The sequence below is a fragment of the Cataglyphis hispanica genome, chromosome 13 (genome assembly GCF_021464435.1).
Source record: "Cataglyphis hispanica isolate Lineage 1 chromosome 13, ULB_Chis1_1.0, whole genome shotgun sequence".
NCBI classification, from domain to species: Eukaryota; Metazoa; Arthropoda; class Insecta; order Hymenoptera; family Formicidae; genus Cataglyphis; species Cataglyphis hispanica.
In genome coordinates this window covers 3197518-3223836 of record NC_065966.1, presented here as the reverse complement: position 1 = coordinate 3223836, position 26319 = coordinate 3197518, and the positions used below count along the sequence as shown (strand labels likewise).

Genomic DNA, 26319 nt, shown 5'->3' with positions numbered 1-26319 from the left:
ACTGATCAAATATTGGCCAGTTATTAATTAGTGGCACTCGATCATTTTCCCCGAATACCGCATGCAAAATACACGCATTATCCGAATAATCACTATTTGTCTACAACCGCAATGGACTGCGCGGCATCACTGGAATCGAGATATGAAATCATTCGGGAATTATGCGAAAGAGTTCGCAAAAATATTTCGCACATTCAATCCAAAATATTTTCATAATTAAACTCAAGTGCGTATTTTATAAAAATATATAAAATATTTTAAAAAGCAATATATTTTATTGTCAAATTTTCTAATCTTAAATATTTGAATCTCGAATGCAATAAAATCAAGTTCTTAAATGTAAGACATTATATTGCGTACAACATTAAGTTAATTGTTATTGCGAGAGCTCACATTGCCATAACCAGTTCGTCGCGGAGAGCGAATCTCAACGATTACCACAAATGGAGCCGTACTTACGCAACGAAGGCCGTAGAAATGAGTTGAACTGTAAAAGAATCACGTGACACACACAGACACAAGTTCGCGAAGGGACCGACAAAACCCAGGCGAGACGGATTTACGATAAGGCTCGCTCAGGTGAGACGAGTAAGGAGCGGCACTCGATGTAAGCCAAGACAAGAGTCGCCCGGAGCTGGAGCGCTACTAAACAACTGACAAGTTTTATATGCTGGAACCTGGATGAGAGGTGCCGGGTAAAGCGGCATTGTGTACGAGTAGCGAAGTGTACGAGCCGGCGGCGATTGCGTTCAAAACGACTTTCACTTCGAGGGCCCCGGGCCTCGAGTCCCAGAAAAGAAGTATCCAGTTTTTCCAAGTTTCCGTTCGTAATTACAAGTGTGATGACAACAGCGTCAATTAATTCCTGTTTACACTTTTCACTCTTTAGCCTAAATGTGATTTCCCTTTCGGATCGTGGAAAAAGAATGTTCAAATCCGAAGATTTGAGAATTTTTAAAAGACATCAAGATGTGATGATGATTTACTCAAAAAATATAAGAGATGCTAAACAACGTAAATATACAGATTATCTAATCAAGAATATAAAAAGCTTCTGCAAAGAAACTTATCAAAATATACAATTTTTTATTTGAAAAAATAAAGTTCCATACACAGATATAATAATCGATTCATTGTATATAAACAATGATTTTTCATCTAATGAACTTTTCGCGTAAGAGTAGTTTATAATGCGGCCAAATGCTTCCACCTTCCATTGCAAATAAAACAAGATATCATCTGACGTTTGATAAATTTATTAGCTTGCTCGGATGGCATTTTCATCTCTCTGTCCCTTGTCCGAGTAAACAACCTATTGCTGTTTAAGATTGGCGTGATATCATCTGACGGACTCGCCGGATGACCTCATCGTATATATCAACCGTTAGAGATGCACTGCCGAGAATACTGCCGCGTGTTTCTTGTATAGAATTTTCCATCAAATTCCCGTAACTTTGAATAATGGAAGATATTATCATCTCGTTTGTATCGCTACATGAATTTTGCACCGTGATAAAAATGTGAATATAATTTAATATTTCGCAACATATGACACATGATCACAAATTAATGGTCATTTAATTACCAGATTATACAAACCTCTCTAAGCTGCCATAAAGGTATCGTAAAAAAATCTAATGGCCATGCTAATCTCTTTCGGACGTCTTTACGATATCTTTTGAACGTTGTGTTTAGAAATCAACAGCATTTGAATGCCACATACACTAAATTATGTTAATTCATAAAAACCTACCACAGATTGACTCAAAAAAATTTTTATTTATAGTTTTAAGATAGTTTAATGATGTTCTTTTTTTTATAAATAGAAATATTTTCTACGTTTTAAATATTTCTAAAAAAAGGTTTGAACAGATAAAAGATACAAATTCTGAAAAAGATTCATCCATGATAACGTTTTTTAAAAAATAATAATAATAACTTTTAAGTTAAAAACATAAATAAAAAACACACAAATAAAAAAATAATCTTTTATTATAAAAATTATTAAGAAGCAAGTATCCCGCATACCTTTCATAAAAATGGGAGCCCTTTGCTTCTCAACGTCTCGAACTAACGAGAGAGGATATAAACTCCGAAGAGAATTTTCACGAAAGATCACGGGTTCTTGATCTTAGAATCACGGAAAGCCGGCAAGATCCGTCGTTACTCTTTGCCACGCATCACCGATTTACAAAAATACTACGACGAAGCGTCCCTATTTCGAATCCCAATCGATTCACCGATGTATTTCGAGAGCGCGTTCGACCTTGATCGATAACGCCTACACTTCTCTGCTCGTGTATCTATGTTTGCCTTATTTCTCTATTGATCAATCATCTTGCGACGTAACAATCTCTCGATGAACTTCTCGTATCTCGTTTTCGATTCATTATTTTGTAAATTAAGCTCGCGCATATGATACGCGCAATTGTTGTCATTCGACGATGTAAATAAACATTCGGATCTTTAAATAAATAGAGCTCGACTGCGATTGTCATCGGCGGCAAACAAAGAGGGGACAAAAGAGGGAACGGTTGTTAATCCCGACGCTCGACGTGATCGATCGGAAACACCGGTGATGAGAAACCCCATCGACGAGGTCGTTGACACGAGGCGGGTTATACCCGCCGGTGTATACATCGTTTCTTCGATCTGTGTAAATAATCACGTATGTCAATGCGATCTAAGTTTAGCAGGCTCGCAAAGCTGGTTGACACATCACCGTTCCGCTGTTGTACGCGCGAATCGATCACGGATAAAGGGAAGCAATGCGTCGCGTATTTCGGCACGGTTTATGGATTTCCGCTCTGTTTGGCGAATCTTTCGATTTATGTCGCCCGGGTATTAAATTGACAGATACGATCCATGGTTGAACGCGTAAATCTGTTACTGGAATCATAAAGCATTCTCTTTTACATTCCAGAAGCTATCTATGTGTACTCTTTTTAATACTTAAAAGAAATACGATTTAAAAGAGATATGACCTTAATCCTTGATGATTAAATAGTTAAAACGCGAAGAATTCTATTTTACGACCAGTATTCGTACATCAAACTCGAGAATGATTCAATGCTTCTATTCGATGCCATCTATTTCTATTCGTGGCGTATTCATAAAAGAATCGTCGTTAGCATAACAATACCTTTGTTCCTTCGACTAATCCCGCATTTTACAGCCCTTTGCTTAGTCACGATCAATTGATCACAGCTCACCCGCACACGCGTGGGAAGTTCCATAATGACTGATGAAAAGGTCATCCATGTATACTTATGCACGATGTAACATACATACGTGACAGATAATGAAAGCCGCCCCCGCATATCATACATAATCGAGTACGTATTCAAAGATAGTCCCGTGGTAAAAAGAAATCCGCGACATTTACGGTAACAGCTCTTACGTAATCGACGATGGTTCGCGTTGTCGATTTAATTAAAGTACGATTCGTAAATATACCGAGATTAATGCTACGATGATTTGCGCCAAATGCGATCGTAAATATCACAATATGATCGCACGAGAAATACATTAACGCGATAGTCTTTGCTTGTTCCGAGAGAGAAAAACAGGCTATTGAGATTGTGGCAAATTTAAATTGTCTGAGCGCGAGATGAAAACAATAGCCTATCCTCAGCATCGCTTTCATTTTCTTAAAAAAAAAAAAAATATGTTGCTTTTTCTCTGCCTAATTACGCGCGAGTGTAATCACCCGTTCGCACGATTAAATCCGATTGTTCGTTGCAATATTTTTGTAACACACTTTCTACCACGGAGAGATCTCGTTTTACGTGCCGGAGATGAAATAGCGCGATATAAGTGTACTAAGCAAATTTTTTTTTGTACCATAAAACGCATCATGTACAAATATTCAAGGATGAAAACTTTCTCTCTCCTTAAGAGTCATCATCTTGCATCAAGTATCTCCGTAATTTCTGCAATTTACGCATTCCAAGAATGTGAAATTGAAAGAAACCACATTTTGAATACATATTTTCAGTCGCGCATCAATCTACAAAGCCGCCTACTTTGCTAGAATCTCAAAGCTGTTAAATATAAATCGCTATTTTGATTCAATTGGCTCGAGTTTTGGAAAAATATAGAAAACAATAAAATATATTTTTGAGAAAAATCATTGTATAAAGTCATAAGGTTCTCGACAATGTTGTAAAAAAGAAAAGTGAAAACTCTATGCTACTCAAAACTTTATGTTTTTCAAGTTATTCCGAGCTCAGTGGAAAGTGCGACGGAAACAATTTTGTGAAATGCTTTGAATCATTCTCGTTCGCTCAGACGAAAGCTTTTCCCGAATGCCATCTAAGCATCTGGTTCTCTTTATTTTTCATCCAGTAATGTAAATATTTTTATTGGCAAATTCGCAAATTGTGAATCCAAAAATCGAACCGCGAACGAAGAGAAAATACATCCAAATCGCCGTGCTTCCCGAACAAGGTTCAAGACTCTTTTTTATTAACGACGAATCCGCGTGTACTTTATTTTTTCCTGTCACGTGAGAGAATAATGACCGCGGGTGAGGTCAGAAACCCTCGAAACTCCTCATTTACCGCGGCAGCTTTCGTACTCTATTCTCGGCGATGTGTACAAAGAGTTCGGGGGTTTATAATTAGAAAAGTCCACGAGACAGACAGAAAGAGAAAATCAGAGTACCGAGGGAACAAGTCGATTCTATTTTCGAAACGCGATGCGCGCAACAAGTCCGGTTTATGATCGTTTGTAAAAGAAAATCACGCCTGTGGAACGGTTTCGCTCGATGATCGTCCGACAAAGTTCGCGCGAAGGAACGCGCGAGGTAAACGACATCGGAACTGCCAATTGTACGGCGTATTCTATTATGAGCGCCAACCCCGACAATCTCGGTTTTATGATTTCCGATTTAGCAGCGAGACCCACGCCTCTCTCGCGAGATTGTCCTGGCAGCCGGGGAGAGTCCGCGTACGGGAATTCGGCTGGACGAGGCGAGACGAGAGCGGCGAACAACGCAACGATTTTGTACGAGATTAATGGATTCTCGTCGTAAATAATTCAGAATCTGCCGCGTTTATCCTGTGCGTGAACCATGCCAAAATCTACCTTTACCGCACTCTTAAAATTACGCACGTTCTCATTTTTCAATTTGTCCGCCGAACCGGAAGATCGTTCATGCTGTTCTTGAGACATAAAATCGCAAGGATTGCCGCCCACGCCTCATTGCGTCGTGTGCGTGTGTATCTCGTCTACGTGTATCTTTCACGCTTTTCTCCACTCACTGAATCTCGTCGCTGCATCTCGTTGCGAAAGACGCAACCCCGTAACAGATACCTGCCGTCCCGTCAATTATCATTAGCATTGTATTCAAGTGTGTTCCTAATTGCATACTCTAGGCTGTAGAGGCTCATTGTATTCGAGCCGCGCCAAAGCAAAGTACGACTTCGCGAGAAAATATCATAATTTATATTGTACGCTATAATTCTTCACGCTCCGCGGATATTAATCTCCTTGCGGATAATTTATAAGTCTTGCCGCGTCTTGGCAACGGCTTTAACAGACCGTCAAAAGTTTTCATCGTGATCGCGCTGGTATTTTCGTGAAAATTTCTGCGAAAAACCTTCGCTTCGCTTTTCGCACTCACGGCCAATAGCAGGCCATCGCCGCTTCGAAAATATAATCAATGAAACTCTAAGCGGATGTAAAATATGTGAGATAAACGCAACATCTAAACGTGCAAGATACGAACAGGCGGAATCTCAAAAACGATCCACCCTTACCGATAGCAATTCAAGAACATCAAAAAAAAAATCAAACTATCCTGTACTTCAAGAATGATTAACGCTAAATAATTTCAAAAATATCGACAAAAAATTTAATGCGTGCGATTGATCGCGGTTTTATGTTGACGCTACACGTTCGTCGTTCAATTATCGCCAGAGAAACCGAGCCAGGTGTCGATACGCCAACAGCCAAATACACATTGTTGCATCAAGGAGAGCCGGAAAGACGGACGAAGAATATTACGTCGATGAAATTTATAGAGGCCGCGCGCGCAACAAAATTGAGAGTCCGAAGTTTCGAGAGTCTAAAGCCGTAAAATCGAAAGATCCGAATTGCGCTTTGACGCAAACGCAGCGCTTTATTCGACAGACGTCATGTGCGCGTTAATATTCCTATAAAGTTGTTCGACAAGCTCAGGAAAATCAGTGACTGAATGTGACATTTTCAATTATCGACTTAGCCTCTGAATGTGAACGGGCGCTTTCGTACGACGACTTGGAGTATAAAAGCGAAGCATTCGACCGACGAACATAAATTCAGGAACGACCACGGGATATCAAATCATCGCGAATTACGTAATCATCTTTTTTTTATTGCGATTTTTATTCACGTCATTTGGCATTTAGCCAGCACCTGCAGCCGCGACACAAAAAGACACCGAATTCTTTTTATAGGTAACGGAAAAGGCCCGCGGTGAACGAGCAAGCGTGATCCTTCCGACTCTTCTCCTTCCGAAGCTTTTGTTTAGCGTCGCTTTAGCTGTATTTATATCAAGTGTATTTTTACAATAGTCGCATGCATTCTCTCAGTTTCGAAATTTCAATGTCAACATACGACGCGCAGCTGTCGACGGCCGAACTGCAACATATGCCATACGTATCATTGTCAGTATAAAAGTGGCGCTAACAAGGTCGGAAATTTGATTACTTGTTTACTGTATTCTGCATTTGGCTCATGTCATTTCACATGAGAAGATAAACTAGTGTAATTAAAAGTATGATGTAGATATTCGGAAAAGAAAAAATATATTTAAAAATACACAAAAATTGAACGCAACTAAATTTCTTGTTATTTAAGACGGAAAATCTATTTTATAGAGAAACAAATGTGTTTCAAAATATAAAGCTTTTTGCGCGTTTACAAAATAGTTGCCAGGACCCAAGACTGCCATTATATCGCGGACCCAAATCACGAATAAACAGCCGGAAAATCGTAAACCACTTTCTATGAGTAATCGCCTGCAGAAGCAGCTACTTTGTGTATTCGACCTACGCGCGCCAAGAAAGAAGGCTTTTTCTTGGCCTTTCCATCCATTCCCGACCTAATCCTAATTGACGCGAATTCGGAAAATCTACGAGTCGCAAACGAATATCCTAAATCTTCCGTTCATATGTTTATGATCCACTTGACAGGCGTAAAGATACGATCAGCGTGATGTATGAGAGAGCAGAAACGCGCGACAGATTCTGGCAACATCACCAGATTTAATCTCAGAAGTAAATAAGCCTTCAGTATTTAATTACAATACGAAAAATATACCAAGAAATTCGATCCAAGAATCTAAAGATTCGAAATCTTTAAAGACTCTATGCATCCTAAATAATCCAAGAATCTAAAAATTACAAATTTATATATAAGTAACATAATAAGTAAAAATATCTTCAAATATTAACAATATACATCTACAAATAAATTAATATTTGTTAATCAATATTATTGATAATATATGCAAGAATTGGAAGGAAAAATAAAGATGTCAAATATTTAAAAATCGAATGGGAGAATGAAATGCATATTCATTACGGAACTGAAGCTTAACTCTTTCGAATTTTACCTCTCGTTTGGTAGTGGTTGTCGTGATGGTTTTTCTGGTAGTCTTAGTAGTGGTCCTCATCGCGCTGAGATTCTCGTAAGGAGAATCCCAGTCCTGGAAGATCTCCGTGGTCGCCATGATTATCGTTACGATATCTTGTTTCGCACAATTTAAATGTCACTCCTTCCTAAATCCTTCACACGATGAACACTTTAAAAAATCCTTATGGTTATCCTTTGTCGCGTCAAAAAAAATTTCTACAAGTTCGTACATAATCATAGTACCCCTAATCCTCGGTTGTCGAAAAGCAGGTCGATCACGTGTAACGGTGTACGGTTTAGAATTAAAATCTTCTAGCTATCCAATTCGAAACATAAAATTGACATAAAATTTGGACTCTTCTCATAATCAAAAAATGTCATGCGACTACTGACAAAATTACGTCAGACATATTAGTATCCTCGACAAAAATTAATTTTAAAAAAAAAAAAAAAAGAAATTGCAACAAATGCATCTAATTGAGCCGAATATCGATTCGAGCTCTCTCGTTCTTTCGATATCCGCGTGCTCGCCTCATGAACGAGCTGAAAGACCGTGAATGGATGCTGCAGAGATACTACAGAGAGAGAGAAAAGAACCAATCTTCGTTCACTCTGAGAGAGTCGTCCCTCGGACAATGTCGCGAGAGATAATTCGAAATATGCGCGATTCTCGAGATGGATCACGCGCGACTGAAGTCGAGAAACGCGTCTCCGCTGTATCGCGAGCAGGCCGCCCCGTCCGCGGACCGCTTCCAGAAATACGGAGAAACACGTATAATTAGGCCGCCACCCGCCACGACGACAACGACGCACGGGAAAAAGCGCATAGTGCGAGATGCCGTCGCGATGCCGAGACCATTCTTTTTTAATCGGATCCCTTCTTTCGTGATTGTCATCTTCTTAAAATCGATATTCTTTAAGTCATCGCTAATAATATTTAAATATTTAGAAAATTGTAATTTAAAATATTTTAATCTCTTTTTAGAAGATGCCTAAAAAATATCATTAAAATTATAGATCTTTTTTATTATATTTTTAGAAAAAGGAAGAAATCGATGGACAATTTTTCGCATGTCGATGATTTAACTCCTTGATATATTCAGAAAGCAGAGAATTCTCTATTGCGCGTCTCGTAAATTAATTTTGTGGTTTTGCAATGTTTTACACACGACACGTGTCTGTGTTACATAGGTAACTATTTGTTCTCTGCCGCCCTCCTAAAATGTAAATTTTTCGTATTGCGCATAGAAAATGTAATAAAGCAGTGAAAGAGACATGTGGAACTGAATATACATAGATATCGAGACTTATCGTTTGCCGTCACGATCGTTTATTTTTCTTAAAAAACGAATGTCGGAAATAGAAGAGGCCAAGAGTGTCTGGATGACGAGAATATCGCGCTTGTACAACGCAAATCTTTGGAAACATCGATGTTTGCATGTACAATCTTTCCGTCCTATCAATCGAATATCTGAATACTGCAGAGCAAATTTTATGTTACATATATAAGGCAGAAGAATAATATACGCGGAAAATAATTTGTTCCGCCTGCGGAGATGTCGGCAACGTCCGTGGCGGGAATTGCGTAAAATAGATTGCGAAAGACTTGCAAAGATCTCTCTCTCTCTCTCTCTCTCTCCCTCTGTCTTTCTTTCTCCGACGAGTTGGCCAGTTCGCGAATTTCGCGATGCAAAATAACGGAAGCAATATTTTCGCACAAAAGAGACAAACCGATGACGTCTCCTCGGTCGCTAATTTTCGCCATCATTCATCCATGCAAATCCTTTTTGCTAAATCGTGAGGAATTTCTTTTTGGCAGTGCTCGCGCGTGATGATATGCGCGGTTGTGCTGCATTCGACGCATAATACAGTATTTAACGCGAGCACGTGTAAAATTGGACCTCTCGATGACACTCATGTGTTGGTCGAGTTATTTAAACAAAAATGATAGATGTAAATATAATAAGCGACTATAACACGAGGAATATATTTTGAATTACAAACGCGAAATTGTTGATGGTATAAAACTATTTGATTTGATTTTATTATTATATACCGAATTTTCTAGCTTGTTTAATTGATAATTCGACTTTCTCACTTTTATGCGTTACAAAATCTATAAATTTACAGAGATATAAAATAAATCTTTTTTATCCAGATATAAAACAAAAAAATTTCTTTCTGTTATTTTATATCAAAAACAAAATTAATATTATAATATGTAAAAATCTTAAATTTTAATTTTTTTGAGCTTACAAATAATTAATAAAAATGCAAAACATCTGTATTAATTTATACTCTTTATATTACTAAAAAAATTGAAATTATATCGTTTTTAATATAAAATCTGAATTAATTACTACTATCAATTAATGATACAAGCTTTTTATTTTAACGTGAAATTAATTATAAAAATCTGTTCTCTATCAAATAGATGGCGGCAGCCATTTGAGCTTTCGCACGAGCTTGAATGCTGTTCGTGCGAAAACTCTTCCGGAAGAACCATCAGATGGTGCAAAAGCTTGCCAAGCCCGTATCGCTAGTATAAAGAAGACATTGTGCTCGATTTTACCCTCGGTCGTCGAGCTGCCAGAAAAGCTCTCGACCTAAGAAAGATTTAGGAAATGCTCATGTGCTTTGATAATAGTAAACTACCGCTAAATTAACAAAAGATATAATTGGCCAAGTTGCACAGTGGATAGCGTAAATATTTTTTTTTTAATAGCTGTAAAAATTAAGTCTCCAGGATTAGAGATGTAAGAGCTCAAGGATTTGTATATAAAACATTCGAATATATAATAAAAACTGATGAGATTTATAAATTAAAAATGTTATTCTGGTTTTATATTATTTTTATATTATTTAATACAATTTATACTATGTATTTAAATTTTAATACAATATTTTTCTATATATATATATATATATATATATATATATATATATATATATATTTATTCATTTCCCATTGACGATATCTCGTATAAAAGATGCATTAAACCGGCAAAGACATTATTTAGATACCGTACGCTATTTTTGCGCACATTATGCAAATTTCTTTCGCATTCGGAGACCATCGCCAGACACGCGTAACATGAAAGTTAAATCGATCCCATTTGGGAAAATAATTTATGCAAAGCGGGGATTAAACGTTTTCCTATGACGCCGCGGGGATATCACCTGCGAGATTAAAGAGCTCATTTCGCACGTCGATTGTCCGATGATCGTTCGTGCGAATTTTCAATATGCGCACCACATACGGACAACAATCGCGGGCGAGAGCAAGCAATTCCGTCCGGGAAACGATCTCCTTTTTGCGCCGGAAAAATCAAATTACTCTCCATACTGCTGCTATATACTAGGTGTGAGCATAAAATGAGAGAATACAGGATGATTAAAAATTTATAGACCTACGTAGACCAAGTTTCAACATTTTTCATTGTCGTATAAGCAAAGTTCGTGATGCGTAATCAAGATTAAATGTCCATCTGACACTTCCATCAGAAAACCGCAATTGTGAATCGACACATTTACATTTCCGCGACAAGATGAAAACAGACAGAAATTACCGGGAAACTGGATATGTTAAGTTATGAGCGACGAATGCACGATTGCGTTCAAAAAGCCGCAGACCGAAAATGTGACATTAGCGGAAAATTAACCGCGGAATATGACACGTGCGATTGATCGACTCATCTGTTGACGTTAGAAATAAACGTCCAATCTCGATCGTGTTTCTATGTCTATAATATAAGCATCTCTTTTTAGCAAAAATATTACGTTGCAATACAATTCAATATCTATCAATTTAATAAAGATTTAGCATTCCGGATTACAATCTATAAAAAATATCATACATTAAAGAAAGTGATGTTTTAAAGTGCTTATAGCAGCGCTCGTTATCTGACTCTTGAAGCATCGAGTACACGAGAACAAAATTCAGGGAACTCAACGTTAATTACGGAATATAATTAATTATTTTGAAATGGACGTGCAAATAACAATCGGCGCGAGCGTGTCGTTTAATACTGAGTGTGATGCGGTTGTGGCTCCACGCCAAAGAGATGATAAAATTTTATTATCGACGTAGAATAATACTTTTTCGCTTTGTCAAGCTTTATGCGAGACAACCGTTTGCATTGTTATAATTGCCTTACCCTTTGTTCACAATATCACCTATTTGCGAACGCAATATTAAAAGTCCGATCTGTTTAACGTCAATTTCAAATTATTTCATTTTTAAATACATCAGAGAAAAATATATGTCAAATAAAAATACATCAAAAAGTAAAAAAAATACATTTATAAAGAAACGTTGAGAAAAGATAAATAAGTCATTTAAAATATTATCAATTTAACATTATCATTAAACATTATCAATTTTGACAACAAAATGCTGTGTATAAAGTACTGTTTAGAAAAGTTTTGCCAATAACATATTTTTAATAATTATTTTTAAAAATTCTGCGTAAAAACATTCTCGTATAAAACTAATCTGATAAAATTATCGAGCAAAATTGGATTTTCGCGACTCGAATGCTGTTTTATATCCCGAAATTTAGAGAGAAAATTTTCCATTGACGCAGCTGTTTCAAGAGGCGCGTTATTTTTAAGTCTTCCCGCTCCTCCCTTCGACGCCGGGCATGCTTACGTCAGCGATAACACGATGAATCCGAATGCTTTCTCTTCCGTTACAGCGGCAAAAATCGTATGTCCTATGTGAAAACACGAACCTTTCCCAATCGACCTTCGTTTCCGCCTTGCCCAATCGTGACCTGACCTTTTTTCTGTAGAACCGTCGTTGTCGACAGACCAGTTAACGCGCAAAGTACAAAAACGCATCCTCTCAAAAAAAAATACAAGTCGTGCGAGTTGTAAATTAAAGCAAACTTTACCGCCGATGCTCGAACTAATATATTATTTCAACGTGTGGTAAACAAAAAAAATTATGCTAGGATGAAAACAATATTATTGAAATGCCAACACTGTTTAATCACAAACCTTAAAATAACGTCAAAAATTTACAAGCAGATATATAAAATATACTTTTTTATTTCACATATGTGAGGGACTCAAATTTCAAAGCCAAATAAATCTATTTCTTAAATTTATTAAGATTGTTTTATTTTAGTGGAATTAAATTTTATTTTTTTTGTCATATGATTCTTGAGTCATTAAAGTTTCTCCGCAAATCGTATAAATAATTGTTCACTGCCGCAATATAATACTTTGTAAACAAATAATGCAATGTCAACAAATTCTTTTTATTTTATATTTTGATTGCCCATGAGAGTGGCATGGCAATGAGTTTGTTGACATCAGCGAAGACAAAAATTACTTTCATATGATAATAACATATTGATAACATATAATAACATATGATAACATATTGATTTCTCTTTTAATTTTCCCGTCTATGGCAGGCTAATACTTTTTGTCAAATGGAGTGGTTTGTCAATCGCAATTGAAGCACCGAGCGGTCCAGCCGCGATAATAAAAAATAGCGAGTCACCTGGCTAATTATGCTTCAATTATGCCGTCTCGAGTTTCGATTATCGCGAAATGCAATTCTTTGCATACGAATCATTTCAATCAAGCCATCGCGCCCGTATAATCGTTCTTTGTATATAAAATTTTTCTGCTACGCTTTTAATGGTATTTTAAATTTTAAATTCTGCCATTATATATTTATTATATTGTATTCTAAAACTATTACAAAAAAAAAAAAACACTAAATATCAGAAGTTTATAATATTATATTAATAATTTTCATTTTTGTTAATTAATTAATTATTAATTATGTCCAAAAAAAAATCAGAATAGTTTAATAGTGATTCGTTATTTGAGCTAAAACGTTCCTTTTAGAATCAATTTTCGAATCTTCGATGAACGATGGGACGACACGATGCGCTTCGAGAAGTTTGACACTCTAAGGTAAGGATAAAGGTTCACGAGCGGCTCGAGTTCGCCCAAAGCTCGTGCCGAAATCGTGCCACCGACAAAGCCGCGATGGAATTAATCGGACGGGCGTGAAAAATGGGCAGTAAAGGGTCAGGCACCGCTTACGTGGTCCGAGAACAAACGACGGCGAAAACTCGATCTATTTCGAGATCGGAACGACGACGAGAGTAGCCCATCGACCGATGGTGTGTCTGGCTGCCTTCACTAATTGAAACGCCGGGAGGCATCGACCAAAAAGCGAAACGGGCAATACGCGTACCGGCTGTTCGTTTTATATATTTTTGCTGCCATTACGATGAAATTGCCTCCGTGTTCTGGATGCTCATGTAATTTGCGTGCGATCTCTTACTTCTCCCGATCAACGACGCGAAATCGACGTCCGAGAAGCCCGACATCGTTCATCTCCGTCGACATCTCGTTTGCCAGAAAATGTCCGGCAAACTCGATGCCTTGTAGAATATTATCGCGGGTGTGACAGCACGATTGCCAAATGTCTGTTTGAACGATTGAAAGGAACATATTACCGTAATAAAGATACACTAATATAATAATCGATGAGCTAAGAGCATCGACGTTTATAAAACCTAATGTTCGAAGACTTCAGAGATACTAAAAACTTCGAAAGTAAATAAATAAAAAAAAAAATTTAGATCTTTGAAGAGGGATAAGTATCTATTAAGGATTCAAAATATCAAGATCTTAGAATACTCAGAATCTTAAAGTTTACGAAATTAAGAAAATTTTGAGATTGCACATTGTAACATAACTTTTACATAAATAAGATTTAGCTGGGTTAATGTTTCGTGTAGCACAACAAAATATATAAAGACATTGTGTTTTAATAAATACGAAGTATTCATAAGCATCGGATGCGAGCGGAGCGTGTTAATTCGATTCTTGGCGTTAGCGTTATGACGTGTCCTATATTATATCAAGACTCTAGATAGGACAGTAGAGCAAAACTCTAAATATTCTATTCGCACATGTATCCGTTTAACGTGCAATGCATCGTAACGAAGTCTGCCAAGTAGCCGACACTTCATTCAGAATTATCCTTCTTTATGCGACATGGACAAGTTCAACAAATTTACCCTTTTGACGGAGGATTCTATAATATGAAAGCCTACTCGAGAATTTACCCAAATATTGAAGGCTACACAAGAATAAAAAATGAAATAAATCGCGAAAAAGCATACAGTTTCGATCGTGGAAAAGCTTTCCAAGAGCTCGCAGAAGATAACTCGTATAATTCCTCGCGATTCGAAAAATTCCGCATGTGGAAGTAAAATTTCGCGAATACGTTTTACACGAACACGAAACGGGAGAGCGCAATTTTTAAAAATATTTACATTATGAAGCGTAAACCCGATTTATGACATCATTCATATACTGCACATATACGCGTCCGCTTGCAGCAACTCTGACGTTGTTCGCCAAAAGTGCCGCGGCCCTACGTCATCGTCGGGTTATTTATAAACTGCGACGAGGTTGCAGATTCGACGGTTTCGACCTGTTGCATCCGGAACCGAAATCGCGCGCCGATATTTACGAGTGCGTCGCTTGAAATTTAAGTGCAACGTCGAAAGCCCCGGCCGTCAGCCCGACGACGACGCGTCGTCGACCGAGTGAAATATTTTCGGAAGCATTCGCCGCCAGTTGCAAACGCGAGAAAACGAAGGTGTCAGCTGCATCGTACATCAGATACGAACTCCCGATAAATAGAATCTGGCGGCCGATGGAGACAAACATTCGGCTGGACATTCCGCATTTATAGCACCTACGATCTAAAAATCGATACGTGACGACCGCGTATCGAATTTCTCTTCAATCATGTTGATAATCCCGTTCGTGACAATCCTCCTTAAAACGCATTGGGAGCCATTCGACGTCCCGCTGGCATCGCGAGAATCCGTCGCGCCGATAGCGCGAGATAGCACGGATGCTTGGGATTTTATCGCTGTTAATTGCGGACCGTAATGTCGTCACCTATGGCCTCACTTAGACGCAAGGTCGAATAACCCGAGGCAAGGAGAAATTTTTGTTAGGTCACTGTGCACGTGCCAAGAGTGTTCAAAGTTACACGACGCATTTTCTCACGTTCACTCTTATCTATCGGATAATGTTTAAAATAATTGTATGACTTTTTCATAAAAATTTCATTTCTCTCCGGAACGTCTTAATTATATATGTAATTCTGATAAATATTAATTATAATGCGAGAGAAATCGAAAATAAATATATTAGTATATATAACTAAATATATTTTCCAGATGCAAAAATCTCAAAATTGTTTCCAGAGCTATCACGGAATAATATACTACAAAATAGTGAGCGATGATTAGAATATCAAGGTGGTGTAGAATAATATTTCATTATTTTATCTTAATCTTTAACAAGTAATGCATTCAATTTTTTATATGTTTTAGCAAAATACATATTTTTTCTTTTTCGTTATTAACTAAAATCATAATCTTAGCATGTAATCTGTTATAATTTCCCGCTTCGCAAATCGAGCAGTCACATTCAGTATCACGTGAGCAATGTTCATCGCGAATAACCTTCTCGTTTCCATTTACACCTGCAGTCGCGATTGCCGGAGACCTTTAACAATAGCGGCAGGAGTTTACGAATGAGCGAAGTCGCGTATTTGTAGTGGAAGAGAATGGTAACGGTCTGCGTCTGTAACTGTGAATGTCGGGTTCACAAACCCCCCGTGAATGATATTCAACAGGTTTCCTGTAGTAATCTCCAACGATAGGGCGGGAGTTTGAGATACAATGGGATGCCGACCAAAGTCGTGTTTCATTATCGGCGCGCAATCACATCCCCGATAACGGCAAAGATATTACAGTGCATCCCCGCTCTCCCGTAAATGATATTAAATGTCAACGTTGATAATTCGACGACTTATTTCTTGGTGTTTGAATTTTTCTCGATGTTTTGCACGCGATTAATTCTCTCCGGCCGATTTTAAACGCGGTATCAGGCATATAATAAACAAGACTTACGTAATTGAATATAATATAAAATATAACGTATTGTATAGTTAATGTACGACAATAAAAAAAAATTAATTCTTTTATTTTAAAGAAAGCTCCTAATTGTTATTTATCGCACTACATCTTCGACATAGAGAAAAGAAATTAAATATTTTTTTCGAATTATATTTTTACGAACTGCTATTTCGCGTCAAATGCGTTTTTAAAGAATGACAACGTGTCAAAATCTGGCGGAGATATTCTTGAAAGGCGGCGGATATTCTTATTCTTTTCCTCAATTTCCCTATGAAATATGGCAGACAGAAAGCTCATTGAAATCGGGCGGAGCTGCAACTCGAAAATAATTCAACAGCTGCCAGTACTGGTATCGTCGGTCGGGTGGGTAACTTAGAAATTACGATGATTAATTGGACGTCAAGAACAGGGTGAGTAATTTGCGGGACAAATTCGCGGACTACGAAAACAGGTCGTCGAGTTTATAGGCGACTCGTATTTTCTCCTTCTCACCGTACAACTTTTCTTCCTTCCATTTCTCCCACAATTCTATATCCAGCTGTCAAACTGTTTCCCTTCACTGGCCGTTTGTATAATAAATAAAACATAAAATTTTGCGTTTGACGAGAATTTGAAAACATCTGTCATTTCGCTTAGAACGTCTTTCTATGCTTCTCGTTCTGAATTTTAATGACAGATTCTTTAACACATTCTTTAACATTTGAAATCAATTATTCTTGAAACCGGCTAATCAAAAAGACTCGATCATAATTCCGAAATCTACAAAATTATTAATTTAAAGTAACCATTCGTACAAAGTTTAATAATAATTTTAGATATTACGATATAAATACCAAACTTATACGATATTTCTGTCTCTAAAAAAAATTTCGTTCGGATAGAATTGAGTTCTCCAAATGTTAATTGCAATGACAAATGTTTCCAAACTTCGACGCCGTGCTCGCGGCACTTAACTGATTTCCATTCCATTTACGGCCCCCTCCTGAATGATTTGCCGACGTTTCTCTACGTTATGCACAACAGCTGTTACGGAGAAACTCGTCTTATTGCTTCAATTTTCGTTTGCTTTCAGCCAGCCGGTTAAAATGTCTCTAATTTCCACATATATCGTCGTTGAAACGATTTATGACGAGTGGAACGATTGGCCGCCGCCAGTCTTTTACCCCGTTAAACATTAGCGTCAAGTAATCATGCCTCGAACGCGCATACGTTTGCTAAGTTTGTTTGCTGCGGAGTTTGACATCTTGTCCAGTTAGTTTCGCGAACGTCCATTCGTATTTCCGTGCATTTCGTCCACGGCAAGCTGAATTTACCTGACCTGTCATTTTACATCATACATTTGTTCAGCAATAAGTTTTCCGGCAATCACTTTCAATATATGTTGGCCCGAAAACCGATGTTGTTTTTGTAACAAACCCGTTTTTCACGTATTTGTAAAGTCGCATGTCAAGGAGACATAGAGACTTTGCCTCATCATTCATGACTTAAAAAGTAGCGACCATGATATTCAAATCATCACTTCGGCCACTTGTTCGATAAATCGTTGCTCCCGCCGTTTCCGCAGACTTTGCAGAATAGAACGATCGAGCAGTAGCGTTGACGTACTTTTAAAATAGCATCGAGGTCGAGACGAGACTTCGGCGATCGTCCGTTTCGCGAACGATCATCGAAGAATCGTACATCATTCGCGGGAAATTATTGCTAGATCTCCTTGGCCGCGTAACTGAGTCTGGAAATATGCACGGAATCCAAGGTTTTTCAAAAATGTCGCATAAATTAAGTATATAATATCGAGATAACAGTGTTCGCTTTGAAAAATAAACAATTTCAATATTTTTCGCGTACGAAGTATCTTTCTACGAATAATTTATCGTCTATGCAACTCTGTGCACGCGCGATATATACGTTTTATAATGTTTATGAGTATTATAATTATTTCTATAAATTTTTGATATGGCGAATCGCGTAGACGAAATGCACAGTTGGCAGGATTCGCACTAATTCAAAATTAGCTACGCGGATTAAATTTCTATGCTCGTGTTGCAACAGGGTGTTCGGAAAGCGAGCATCTTCATCAAGCACTGGAGGAAACAGATCGTCGCTTTCACGAAAGCAGATCGCCGGTGAAATTTATGCTGTCACGTGCCATCCACGACAAAGTGGACTGCAATTTAGATGCTCCGCTTTAACGAAGCGCCGTTTCTCGTTTAAATGTAATATCGTGGTAACAGCTTTGTGACTGCTAATTGCATTACAAGCGGAAAACGAGACCAAGTTTACGACGCGATCATGTTCGTTCGATGACTCTACGGAATCTCTCTTTCATCGCGCTCCCTTCTCGCGATTTCTTCAGTTAAAACCCTTTGCGACTAATTTCTTCGCCATTATTGTTCACATAAATGCTTTATTTTTATTGAGAAAATCTCAGTCTGTTCAATACCAACGCGCTCATAATTTATATCTAACTAGTCTTTTAGTTAATTTGGCGTAACGGCGTTGAGGTGACATTCGAGTTTAAGCCAAAAATTTTGAAATTTTCATTGGTATGTAAACAGTTTGCGGTCATATTTGTATTTTAACGCTTTAAATCTATTTTTCAACAATTATTTTGATATTGTTTTTATCACTATTACAAAATTATTTTTTCTATATATTGTATATACATGTACATCAAGTTTTTTTCCGAAAATAATATCAGACATTGATTTTTTTGAGATCTCTTAATATTTGTCAGTTTAAATAAAAGCTTTAAGACAAGCTGATAAAATCGACACTTTATTAGACTAAAATTAATTGTATTAGTACACAACTAAAAGTTTCATACAATGAATGTCAATGTCTTATATTATTTATGGAGAGCTCGTTATATCAATCTTTAATTTTTGATGAAATGTTCGTAATATTAATTTTGAGATTTCTGTTTTTTTTCTGATTGAGAATTAACAATTTTTGAGGGTTAATTTATGAAATCGCGTGACACGGGTAAAACAGGAAGACATGAATGTATTGTTCATCGGAAGTGCCGATCGCAAACGGCAGTCGTCAGCCGCTTTATGTGTCGTTCGTCGTTTCTGCGTTCGAAGAGAGTTCGTTGCCAGTTCTAAAATCGTCGTCCTGACAATGACGTAGGATCACGACCGTTTGTTGTTCGAGGAATCAGCGAATCCTCTCTTTCAATGAGCGAAAAATACAAGTTCGTCCGCAATGTAAGATCGTGGAAAAAATTTTGCGACTTTCAAGCTTCGCGTGAAAATTGAACTAAACAATTCAGTATATCAATGAATCACACCATGTGTGATTCGGTGGGTGCGGAATGATAAATAAACGATAATATTGATTAAATATTGGCAAATTATATATCCAGCGACTTTCACGCTTTTGCTCGACGAATTTTGAGTTGCGTTTGCTATGATTGCTCGCGAATATACGTAATAATGTACACATACAGAACAGTTTATTAATTTGCGCGATCTTGTGGACAATCTATTGTTTGCAGTATAATCGAACGATATCAATAATATCCAGAGAACACAGAGCTCCAAAATACATTACAATCAATATCGCGGAGCGAGATAATATATGCATTAACACGCTCTTTTCTCGTTTTCTCTAGTCTCTATTTATAAAACCACATTTTTCAGAACTCATTGATATATATATATAACTTTTAATTTGAAATTCTCGCATTTGAATCGGCTATCGGATTCCAAGATCCCTCGCTATAATTTTTCAGGTTTAAATATCAGTTTTAAGATAAATATGTATTTCACTGAATTTTAGAGCTTGGAGAGATTTTTGTTATATAAAATCTTAACTATTTTTATTTGATTGTAAGACATAAAACAATTTGCGTCTTCGTTTTTGAATGTACTGAACTCATTGCTCTCACACATATTATCTAAAATCTCCCTGCTATATAATCATCCGATACATAGCACATAAACGCTATGGCGCCGGCAGTTACCTCGACAGTTACGGTGATGGCGAACATCATATAGTAATTGTCGTTGACAACTTACCTCCTGGATCTTATAGCTGGTGCGGATAGTTTTGCGTCTGGTAGTGGTGATCTCGTACGATTCCTCGACGGTGGGCGCCTCAGTATTGTTATCGTTGCTATTGATGATGCCATCATCAGTCCTCATCAACGCGTCCGTCTCGCCCATCCTGACGTTCTCCGTGTCCACTTCCATCAAAAATTGAGAAACGTATTTCTGATCGCAAAGAGGTCTCGCTGTGAACGGTTACAGAAGATAGCGACAAACACCACGGTTTGTCTACGCGTCACCAGCCGCGTTCCGATTTCGGCGTGCGGCGAAAAACTTTTACAGCGCGACGGAACTATTCCGGGAGTCCAAGTTCCGCGCGAAACGACGAGGCTGACGGTACTAAAGTACCGCGCCACGGAAACCCCGCGATGCGAACAGTATCCCACGCTGCGCCTCTTTGGATGGCGAAAATAGAACCTCGTATTCTCCCGCAGGAACACGAATCGACGATGTTTGTTGGTATCATAGATTACGGATAGTTTTACGGGCAGGCTAGAGCGTATATCATGCCTTACTGCGCAAACTGCAAATCAAATATAAATACAATTATATATACGATAAAAAGCAGACTTTTTCGTATTTAAAAAATATTATGAAATCAATTGATTTGTGTTATTTTAAGAATCATGATAGAATTTCTAAGGATCAAACTGGAAAGGATTCAAATATTTTCAAGGATGTAGAGATAAAGAAAAATTCGAAATGTGATAATATAAGTATTTAATAATTCACAAATTTGTTTTTCTTTTCTTTTTATTCAATATAAATCTCTTAGCGCACTGTATGGCATAACAATATATCGTAGTATTAATATTATATATAATAATTAACCTTAGAAATTCAACCAAAACATTGTATAAAATTATGCAATTTCAACAAATACTGAAATATTTATAAAATATTACAATAATTTTTCAATTTTATAACCACTCTCGGATTATTTTAATCTAACCATTTGAATACAGTTAATAATTAATTTCCCTGAGTTCTTATATCATACAATATTTTTTTCTACAATGGCACAATACTTACGGAATTAAATTAAACAGTCTTGCATCTTGATATTTATGATTGGCATATACGCATAAATGCATTTGTAAATGCATATATTTTCTATTAAATAATAAATTTTTTATTCTACTTGTGCATCCGCTCGTATCTTTTTCACTACTTCTAGTTCATGCGGTTTAAAAATACCAACTTCCGTAATTATTGCGGTAATTAAACTCGCTGGTGTCACATCAAATGCTGGATTCCAACATTTTATTCCTTCTGCTGCGATTCTCTCCTCATTCATATGAGTTATTTCTTTTTCGGGTCGCTCCTCAATGATTATATCATGACCATTAGGAATATCCATATCTATGGATGTTGTTGGTGCAGCCACGTAGAAAGGAACATTGTGATATTTGGCAAGTATCGCAATCTGTAATCAGAACAGATAGCTATGTAATGCTTGTTATCATATTGTTCACACAAGATGAATAGATTATTTTAAAATTAATATCTATAACGTTTATATCAACGCCTCTATCTATAAAGATTAAAACATTTGCCTGATAAGTCCCAATTTTGTTGCCAGTGTCGCCATTGGCGGTGATCCTATCCGCACCCACAACAACCGCTGTGATCTTTTTCGTTTTCAATACCGCGGCGACCATGTCGTCGCAAATCAAAGTTGCCGGTATCTTGTCATGCACCAATTCGTAAGCTGTTAGACGAGCACCTTGGTTGTATGGCCTAGTCTCAGTGCAATAAACGTGCTCTGAAAAAATAGATAACACTTGAGAATTATAACTTAATTACTCGAACAAGATAATATTTTCGAAAAAACAAGCTATATTTACCGAGTTCTCGCGATACGTGAAGAGATCTGATAACGCCTAAAGCCGTGCCGTATCCTGCGGTAGCAAGACATCCGGTATTACAGTGTGTGAGAATCCTGATAGTACCTTTTTTAGATACGCCAGTGAAACGTTTAATCTCCGTCGCACCAAAAGCTCCAATTGTTTTGTTGGCTTCCACATCATTGTTCAACATCTCCTCTATTTCGTGTATCATTCTACATAATACAATTTAAAGATTGGATATAAATTATACTGTTTATCTGTTTTCAGAATATAAAGCCATAAAAATATACCTGCATTTCATGTAAAGTAGATCGTATGTTTCGTTATCGCACATGTGTTTTGCTAACTTTGTCAACTTTTCAGCTGCTATTTGCATATTTACAGCAGTGGGACGCGCTGTTACAAGATAATACAATTTAATTTCGATATATTGAAAAAAAGTTTCCTTTTCTTTGTATCCCCCCCAATGGTGAACAATCTCCACTACCAAACTGAGACAACCTACAATAGCTATGGCTGGTGCACCTCGTACCTATGTATATACAAGCATTAAAAATACAATATAAATAATAATATAAACATACATATTTCTTATGCTAAAGATTCTAAATACATGATAATGTGTACTCTTAATTATATTTATATAATTTATGCAAATAATTATACAAATATGTGAGATACTTTTTGTTCATTATCAAGCTGACAAAACAAAATATAAGATTGATAAATATTGAAATAAATTAAGGGAAGACACATTAATAAAAAAATATATTGTTATAATCAATAAAACAAAAATAATAGTAACATTATATTTTATATCAATATTAGATAATTCATCCTGACAAACATTCTCAAACTTACCTGCATCTTCTTGATAACATTCCAACCATCCTCGACATTTTTGACCTCAATATAATGAGTGGCCCATGGCAATTGCGTTTGATCCAAAATTTCCAACTTGCGCTCCTCCTTGTCATATTTTATTGCCTCCAGTAACATCGCAACCCAATAATTGTGACTGTTTCTTATCCCGTAACACGATACCGTATAATTAAGGCAATCTTGGATTTACTGTTTGAAAGAGTCGTAAGAAAAACTGGCTTTAACCGTACCGAGTAAAACGTAAAACAGAGTGAAATTGTTGGAGTTGGATTCTGAAGGCGCGAAAAGCACGTATGTCAATGATGCGACATCTGGCGAATGAGATCATAATTAAATATTTCCTACTTTCTTATTTCAATAGGAGTTCGTTCAGAAATCCTACTCGTGGGAAGAGTAACATTTAATTGACCAATCAAGACAAGAAATTTTTGCTCCTGATTGGTCGATTGAATGCTACTTTATTCTACGAATAGAATTCTTGAACGCATCCTTGTTTTCCTCACGCATTCCGAAAAACATGTGACATAACCTTCGACTGCCTTTGAGTGTGTTGCGTAATATTACTAATCAGCTGATAACAAAAACAGTTTCGCTCATCACCTCATCTGTCTTAAAACTCCGAGACAGTTGTTTTAGGAAACATTTTATTTAAGAAAAATATAAATAGATCTTTAAACGAAAATATTTAATGTTTGACAAATAATTTTTTCTTACGAAATTATAATAATTAATAAATTACTAGTAATCATTTGCATTCATTTAAAAACTTGGTTCTCTTATAATGACAAAGTTATTATATGTATATGAAATTCACATAATTTTTATTTCTTTAAATGTAAATGCATATACTCGAAATATTTAGCAGAGAGAAATATATTTCAACAATACAATAATTTTAATATCTACATACATAACATCATAATATAGCTAATCAAAAATTGATTAGTCATATATCATGATTTTATATAGATATTAAAGATAATCTATAATTTTTCATTTAAACGCATTATTTTTTTTCTTTTTCTTTAAAAATCAATCTACTATTTAAAGAGTGCACATTTACTTTAAAAATTTGAATAAAATTTAATTAATTTTTTACAGAAATCGATAAATACAGTTTCAGAGATGAGAACAATTTTTATCACATATTATATCGACTTTAAACTTTAATTTATGATAATGCAGAATGGTCTTTAAATGTATTTTGAAGCTGGAATGATCGCATGAAGCGTTTGTCGACTTTTTTTCGCTATTATTTTCTCGAAATTGCAAATTCGCAAATGCACATTATATAACGCTCAGTATTTCCGCTTGACTCCCGTCGATCGTTTCATTTCCGAGTCACGTGCGTCGTAAAGTCTGGCAAAGATACCAAGAAGGAAGAAGAACATAAAGATAGAAAAGATAAAAAAAAAACACAGTGAGCACGGTGCGCAAAAATGCTACATGTTCGAGAAAGGGTACACGTATTTCTCAACTAGACGAAACGAAATGTATTTATTCCCGCTCTTGAAATCATCCTAACATAATTCCATTTATTGTATCTCACGGTGGCTTTTTAAATGTAAATGTCACGTTGACATGAGTGACGACGCGGTTTCGCGTATTATATGGAGAAGGCAAACATGGTCAGACTGCAATCGCGCTTTGCAAAATCATCCTATCGTAAACATGATCAATTTTTATATGCAAAGTGACAATTGAAAAATTGCTGAAACTATTCGGTTGTTATTTACGCGAACAAAATATTAGAATTAAAAAAAAAACTATTTCAAGTACAAAAAAACCTCTCTATCAATTTTATTAACATATTTTATTAACATACAATAATTATATAATATAATACAATTTGATAGTCAAGTTTTGTTTATCATTGTTTTTACATCCCTTTTTTAATATTGAATATTGATTATTACGCAATTTTTTTTATTATATGCTAATAAAATTGACAGTCTTCTTGTACTCATAATAATTTAATTTTTCTATCTCTTTGATGATAATATTTTGATTTTTATCCAATTAACAATCGAATAATTTTCATCATAATAATTATCAATTTTCTTGTCACCCTGTATGTAAATATATATATATATACTTATTGACTCGGATTCCTTTGAACGATCGCACCGGCGAAACGTCAATCCTATCCATAATCGAACAATACACGTACTCTAAAGCGTCCCCGCTGTCATATCGAAACGTCGAAGTTCGATTCACAGTCTCTTTGTGCGGCTCTGCAAAAACGACGGGATTAACAGGAATTGACAGAAATGTATTCCGCGGTATTGATCTCATAATTTTTTGACTCTTAAATTAGTTAAAAAATGTTTAAATTTATCTTTTCGTTGCTTTCGTCGATCTTATCATTTTGTAAAGACCAAAGAGATTTTTTAATTAATTATTTTTTTATGAAATAGAAAAAAAAATTGTTACGAGCAAGATCCTTCGATTTTTATTTTGAGAGAAACCAATTTTTCTTTCGATAGTTTCTTGCTATTGCATTCATACATTGACTATTGTGACTATGTGTTTGTATTTTCAGCGTTATCTGACCCGTTACGTCGGCAGATCGTTACGTCTTTGAACAACTCGAACGACAATATAAATATAGCGCTATATAGCTTGATGCGTCTGGAATATTTTACGAGATAATTATGTCTCACGGGGCGATAACGTCCTTGCGCAAAATGTAGAAATACTATCGCTTATCTCGATTTGACCTTAGTGCCATAAACACACTGAAATGTAACGTAACGAGACAAACTCATTAGTCGAATTTCTCCTTTAATTCGCATTTGCCTCGCGTATGAAACGGTTCTAAATTTTCGGCAAGTTAAATGACGAAATTTATCTTGGTGGTAAGTTAACATGACGAAGACGAGATGAGATTAATTAGAGTGAGTCATATTCGACGAGTATCTCTAGCAGAATCCAAGAATATTC

The 26319-nt window shown here is 36.4% G+C and overlaps 2 protein-coding genes across 22 annotated transcripts in view; both read right to left on the bottom strand.

Moving 5' to 3' along the window:
* Positions 1 to 20968, bottom strand: part of LOC126853949 (tropomodulin) — a 44291-nt gene extending 23323 nt beyond the window's left edge. For 6 of the 19 annotated variants that reach the window (XM_050600187.1, XM_050600194.1, XM_050600188.1 and 3 more), the window contains exon 1: positions 20615 to 20966. In XM_050600187.1, the coding sequence (XP_050456144.1) occupies positions 20615 to 20788 (174 nt within the window). In that variant the 5' untranslated portion in view covers positions 20789 to 20966. Of the gene's footprint in view, positions 1 to 459; positions 644 to 7600; positions 7790 to 7850; positions 8318 to 20614 lie in introns of those variants that run through there. The other 13 variants (XR_007688046.1, XR_007688047.1, XM_050600183.1 and 10 more) reach the window with 7 other exon arrangements.
* A 58-nt stretch (positions 20969 to 21026) lies between these two features.
* Positions 21027 to 23677, bottom strand: LOC126853963 (methylthioribose-1-phosphate isomerase). Of its 3 annotated transcripts, XM_050600234.1 has the most exons (7): positions 23356 to 23677; positions 22785 to 23026; positions 22492 to 22706; positions 22201 to 22409; positions 21846 to 22070; positions 21677 to 21757; positions 21027 to 21167 (listed from the first exon to the last, which is right to left on the bottom strand). In XM_050600234.1, the coding sequence occupies exons 1-6, from the start codon at positions 23491 to 23493 to the stop codon at positions 21710 to 21712; spliced, it is 1077 nt and encodes a 358-aa protein (XP_050456191.1). In that variant the 5' UTR covers positions 23494 to 23677; the 3' UTR covers positions 21027 to 21167; positions 21677 to 21709. The 3 variants fall into 3 exon arrangements, with proteins under 3 accessions (XP_050456191.1, XP_050456190.1, XP_050456189.1); XM_050600233.1 differs by lacking the exon at positions 21027 to 21167 and having other exon boundaries at positions 21389 to 21757; XM_050600232.1 differs by lacking the exon at positions 21027 to 21167 and having other exon boundaries at positions 21389 to 22070.
* Between the last annotated feature and the right edge of the window lie 2642 nt (positions 23678 to 26319).

Bases quoted from the DNA above. Each gene is read 5' to 3' on its own strand.
- LOC126853963 (XM_050600232.1), bottom strand. From the start codon at position 23,493: ATGTTACTGGAGGCAATAAAATATGACAAGGAGGAGCGCAAGTTGGAA. The intron at 23,027-23,355 runs GTAAGTTTGAGA...GTATATACATAG, and splicing joins ATGTTATCAAGAAGATGCAG to GTACGAGGTGCACCAGCCAT. The intron at 22,071-22,200 runs GCAAATGTTTTA...TTCTGATTACAG, and splicing joins ACAAAATTGGGACTTATCAG to ATTGCGATACTTGCCAAATA.